The sequence below is a fragment of the Etheostoma cragini genome, chromosome 17 (genome assembly GCF_013103735.1).
Source record: "Etheostoma cragini isolate CJK2018 chromosome 17, CSU_Ecrag_1.0, whole genome shotgun sequence".
In the NCBI taxonomy this organism is placed as follows: domain Eukaryota; kingdom Metazoa; phylum Chordata; class Actinopteri; order Perciformes; family Percidae; genus Etheostoma; species Etheostoma cragini.
Window position 1 is genome coordinate 20,369,593 of NC_048423.1, and position 6,305 is coordinate 20,375,897.

Sequence of the window (6,305 nt, forward strand, 5' to 3'; positions counted from 1 at the left end):
CCCCCCCCCCATTGATATGAGACTAGATATTGTCGTAGATTTTGAATATCGTGGCATCATGTAAGTGTCTTCATCAAACAAGGCTCTTACTGTAAGAGCCTTGTTTGATGGTTAGTTCCCAAGAAGACGAAATAAATCTTTAGCAGTCAGTCACATTTAGGTCAAATCTGACTTCAAGTACTTTAAACTACAGTCTCAATATAAAAAAAACTGTGTTGTCCAGAGAGGGACCCCTGGCCAAGGTGCTGAAGAGGAAAGACCCCCAGTACACCATGAACAGGCATCTGGGAGACAGTGATGGAGAGGCAGCCAAGGGGAGGAGACGTGTGTGAAAGGGAAGAGAGAGAACTCTGTTTGTGTGTGTGTGTGTGTGTGTGTGTGTGTGTGTGTGTGCGTGTAAGAGCCAGCAAGCAGCAGAGGTCATTTATATAACCACGGTGATGAAACATCCATAATTTAGCCCTTTTAACGTGTGAACAAGACTGAGCCCCTTTAGCCAGACAGCAGGGTACAAGGAAAGCCATTTACTGTGAGAAGGCTAGAAAGACCACTCAACATCCTTTTTAAACCACTTATTAGAACACATTTCAAAGAATTACTCTGATAGCGACATCTTCCTTCCTAATAATTAAACTATTGATTTTTACCTTCTATCCATCTAGGAATGCCTTCAAACCCTCAAGGCAAATTTGTGAAATTGGGATATGTGAAAATAAAAGAAATGTACTTGACTAGACCTTCAAGTTATTAATGAGCATTGCTTTTATTGTGATAGTTAAATCACTTTGTAAATTGCTGCTTGAAGAATGAAGCCACTTATGATTATTCCTTGAAGGTTGACGAGTGACAGGTGTAAGTCACATTGTTACAAATTCAAAAGATGACCCTGCTACTACTCTTATCCGCCCCCCTACAAAAAAACCTCATTCACCCGTTGCCATGGAAATGAGCCGCAGGGAAAAAAGCCCCATCATCATCATCATCATCATCACTGCCATGTCGGGCAATGAGCCCACAATCCCTTTTTAAAGAACGGAGCTGCTTCTTTAGAGCACTTTAAACTTTACCATGGAAACAGACCCATACTTCAGGGTGGGGGTTTTATAATCACACTTTTGCCCCTGGTACATTCTCTTACACACACACGCACACACACGCGCACACACACACACACACACACACACACACACACACACACACAGTTTCTTCAATGAATAGAGCGACCTCTTTCAGCAGTGGGAGGCTGTCACATTAAGGACTTGGCCATTACACAAGGGGGTAAGATATATGACTTGATTAAGCCATGCACTGTTTTTAATACAACTTTCGGATTAGATTTCACACAAATACATGTTAACATGGTGTCCCAATGGTCAAACTGGTGCTACACAGGCATTTCAATCCTGTAAATAATATAATTTAACATTTTTTGAGATTATTTTTTGGGTCTTTTTCCCTTTATTACAGTTGACAGGTGGTAAAGAGAGATGGGAGATGACACACAGCGAAGGGCTGCAGATTGGATTCAAACCCGGGCCTCTGCAGGACCCAGCCAACATGGGGAAAATGCTCTTACTTGGTGAGCTAGAGGTCACCTCATGCACTGGGGCTTTGAAGTGTTATGTTACAGAAATGTAAATCCAGAAAGCTAGCTAGACTATCTGTCCGACCTGATCTTTTCTGTTGCACTACTAAAACAACTTTTGAACATACACATTTTCCACCAAAACAAGTTCCTTCCCCAAGGCTATTTTAAAGAGGTGCCATTGCTCTGTGACAATTGGGACTGGTTTAAAGAATGCCAATAAACCAGAGCACATTTTTGTCCTATATCGAAATGCTTTGTGGACTAGCCAGACCCTCCTACGCAGAGCTGTGGGGGAAGTTCTGGTAATGTACAAGTACAGCCATAAACCCTAAAATACGTTGATTTGACCTTCTTTTTTCCCAAACATAAGTCAGAACAAGGACATGAAATGAAGCTTGTTCACTCCCCTCCGAGTGAATCTGGGACCTAAGGAGTCCAGAAAAAGTAACACCATCCCAGTTGGTCACCATCTCAGTGATAATGTAATAGTTTATATTGGGATGTTGGGGTTTTAATGCAAGTTTGCAGAAATTATAGATTTTTGTAGTGCTGCAGAAAAACTGCATTTACAATTGTGTCACCAGAGTTACATGCATGCAAACATCAACCAATACAACAAGGACAGTTGCTGCTAAAATAGAGAAGACAACATGGAGGAAGATTCATTAACCCTTGTGTTGTCTTCCCATCAACCATGAATTTTTTTGTCAACACTATTATTGCTTTTTCTGACATTTTCTTCACTTTTTCAATGTTGTGGGTGCTTTTATTTATGTTTTTTTCCAAAGTTATTTGATATTTCTAATGTTGACATTTTTAGCTTATTTCGAAGGCCTATTTATTGTGATGAAAATACTGAAAATGGGTCAAATTTGACCCAAGGACAACATGAGGGTTAAATTCAGTGAATCGATACCATTACAGCAGAGAAAGAAGGCTGAAGTGAACAGGATATAGAGACAGAAATAAGACACAAAAATAGTAAAACAACAGGAATAATCTTTTGTGCTTGCTCTGCTTTTTCCACTCTCTTCTTTCACTCTTTGTCCCAGGGTTGAAATGGAGGGGAAAAAATAGTAGTAAAAAAACATGTACTGGGGACAAACACTTTTGCGTGATATTGACGTTGTTTTGCGACATATCGAGTTTTATTTGCGAGACCTTGCAAAATAAGGCTAACCTAGCAAGCTAGTAGTACCTAGCTATCAGCACAACATGATTACATCTCTTTGGTTGTCTTAATACATCCGTTAATATTATTTTAGCATTACTAATTTATATATGCCAAAGTCAAGTGTTATAATGGACATTGTTGTTGACTGTTGATGTTAATGACTGCAGGCTAACCTTAGTAGCTAGCTAGTATCCAGCTAGTAGCATGACATGATTAGATCTGCTTGGTTCCCTAAATACATCCATCTTTTATTTTTATACGCATGTTAACAATCAGGGAGAATGAAAACACAATGTTTAAAGGTCCCATAACAGCAACATTTTACTTTATGAGGTCATAAATTAATAACCTCCAGCCCTGGGTATCCTGCTCTGCCTTTGAGAAAATGAAAACTCAGATGGGCCAATCTGGAATCTTGCCCACACTTTATAGATAGAGTAGGTCTAGAGCACACTCTAATATACAATTACCCACAATTCCAGTAGTTCCCCCAAGAGCAAGCATTAGTGCGACAGTGGCAAAAAAAACTTGAGATATTGCAAAACAAAGTCTAGTTCTCGCAAAAGTGTTAGTGCCCAGTGAGTTTATTTATTTTTTCCAATTCTTTCTTCTTCCTCCAGGTCACCTCCGGGGGTCTGTACTTCCCCACCCAATTCCAATAGTTCTTTATTCAACTTCAATGTTACTTTCTGTATTGTATACCTCTATGAACCCTACCTTCATTGTTAGCACGTTTGTTTTGTTTTGTTCAATATGAAGAAAAAAAATTAAAGACAGGGGTGCTCCATCAATAAAAGTTGTAAAAATTGATACAGGGGCTCCTGTAGAAATCTATATTTTGCAGGATCTCTGCCAGCATATATCATCCCGGTAAACCAAAACTATCCAACAAACAACAAAACAAATGCATAACATGTTTCAATGTTGCTGTGGTCAAAGAGAAGCCTTTTTATTAACATTAGATATTTAATTAAAAAAAGCTAATATTGGCCTAGTGGTTTGGCAAACCAAGCAAGGATGGAAATATACTTTGTTTGAAAATGCTTATTTTGCTGCTCTCACAATATTGTTTGTGCTTTGTTTCCGGCACAGCCTGCTAAACTGAATTACACTGACACTTAGACGCAAAGAGATGGATGGAGGAATGGGGGGATGTGTAAGTGCTGAAGGCAGACTGCCATGTATTTGACTTATTGATTCTGTTTGAAATCGCATCCACTCAACATGGCTGCAAGGTGTGTAGTATTAGTTATTTATAGCAGGGCATCTACTCCCACTCTTGCATGCTGCGGTTGGGAATGTTTTATCGATGCTGTATCCAGCGGCTCTCTTTTCTGTCAACGCAGCTTACACTCAGATAAGTCTAATACAATACTGCCTTATGTATTGGGAAAACATGGCGACTGCATATAACACATTTATGGTGAAAACCCTGAACCAACACAGGTTTTTCTACTATGTTTTAGCTGTTCAGGACTAAGGTCAACAAGCATGGAGTACAGTGTCCTGGTAGTTACCGGGCCAAGACACCTAATGTGTATTTGAAATGTCACAGGTTTGAATCCAGCTTGTGACCTTTGTTAAATGCCATATCCTCGGTGCACTCACTACTGAATATCCTGCAGTGTACAAATGTAACTAAGTACATTTACTCAAGTCCTGTTCTTAAGAAAAGATTTGAGATACTTGTACTTTCCTCCTGAGTCTCAGTATGAAAAGAAAATTTGTCTCTCCCCATTCCCTCCCATTCATATTTTTAGGAAAGATAGGTCCCATGTACCGGAAGTAGAAGGGCAGACAAAAAGAAATTTCATTTTGGCTCTCTATGGGATTTAGTCAGGAAGTTGGCTGTGAGCAGCATAGCCTCATGGTTTCTGTTATAATTTCTCCATACATTCCGCAGCACCTTTGGTAGCATTCTCGGTATGTGAAATAGACGCTGACATACTGTTCTTATATTGCTGTTAATTATTGTCAGTATGTTTTATGTGCAATATGTATATTTTTGATGATGATTGATAGCTAATATTAGATTAACAGTAGCTTCAGTAAGCTAGTTTGCTACTATTATCTTGGGTTGTGCTACATGGAAGTATATTTTAGTTGATTTAGATAAACAATTTGGCACTGTATAACAACACATTACCATATTTCCTTTATATCAGCTTACATGTTAGGTACGGTGTATACTACCACAAAACAGAGACATGCAGTTGTATTGTTTTTACAATTATCATTGTAAAATATTTGTCACTCAACAATATGTAAGTAACTGGTTATTGTGTTTCATTTCCCAGTTTTGCCCTTTCTCTGTCAATAAACGGAGTTATGATGATCCCAAGCTCCAGTTCTTGATGCTGGAAGGTGTTTAGCTGCTGGTCAGATTACACAGGCTTACGTGCATGCAGGATGAGACACTACATCTGAGCTCTGATGTCTCCCCATATGGGTAATATACTGGGGTTATTTTAGTGCCATTTGGTACTTCTGAATGCTCCTCTTTCTCTATGTAGTTCAGCCAGGACAACAGATTCTTGCTCTTTCCTTACTCCGAAGCATTTGATGCCCTTTTGTTTATTTGTCTTCTTTTGCATTAAATTTCAAAGCCAGAGAAATGCATTTAGCATAATTGTTTCCCTCTCCTAAAACCTCATTTCACAACTTTATGGAATTAACCCAGATCTATAAATGATTTTTAGGTATACTTCTAGTCTAGTACTATCTACTCAACTGAGTAATACAGGGTGTAAAATATAATTTTCCAGTAGACAGGCCAGTCTTTGACTGAACAATTATGGATTCAATTGGAGTCTGCTAACAGTTGTGTCAGTCATGGCAGCCTGAAGCCACCAATGATGTCTTAATGCTCAGATAGTATAATAAGTCATCAGTGTTAAAAGTCTCTGTACATGACTCAAATAAAGCTTGACAGCATTAAACCTTTCCCTTGTAATGTCACACACTATTTAACATGCACTACAACCACATAAATCAAAAAAAAAGTTATTAAATCATTCAGCATGAGAGGCTTAAAGTTCTTGTCATGTGACTAAAGTTTGACTAGTTTTTACAATGTCCGAGGGTTATTATATAGTTTGTTGGTAGAAGGTGGGTGATGTCTTACCCAAGCCCAGCAGGTCCACAGCCGGCTCTGTGCTTCCCTTGGGACTGGCTCTGCACTCGGGCTGCTGAGAAACACAAAGACAAAGAGAAAGGTTAAAAGAGATGATCATGTACAGTGTCCAATTTGCAACAGCTTCTGTGTTCTCAATTTCACTTACTTTTACTTTACGTACTATAACAGATGCAGAGGTGGGTAGAGTAGCCAAAAATTGTACTCAAGTAAAAGTACTGTTACTTCAGAATAATTTGACTCAAGTAAAAGTAAAAGTAGTCATCCAAATAATTACTTGAGTAAGAGTAAAAAAGTACTTGATGAAAAAACTACTCAAGTAGTGAGTAGCCTAACTGTTGAGTAACGTCTGATTTATTTCTTAACACAAGCATCAATCAGACAGACAGAAATACAAAATAATCATATTT

The 6,305-nt window shown here is 38.6% G+C and overlaps 1 protein-coding gene across 4 annotated transcripts in view; it reads right to left on the reverse strand.

The window, feature by feature from the left end:
• smap1 (small ArfGAP 1) overlaps window positions 1–6,305 on the reverse strand; it is a 154,270-nt gene that overhangs the window by 50,872 nt on the left and 97,093 nt on the right. For all 4 annotated transcript variants that reach the window (XM_034898288.1, XM_034898287.1, XM_034898285.1 and 1 more), the window contains one exon: window positions 5,887–5,950. In XM_034898288.1, coding sequence (XP_034754179.1) covers window positions 5,887–5,950 — 64 coding nt within the window. The remainder of the gene's footprint in view (window positions 1–5,886; window positions 5,951–6,305) is intronic.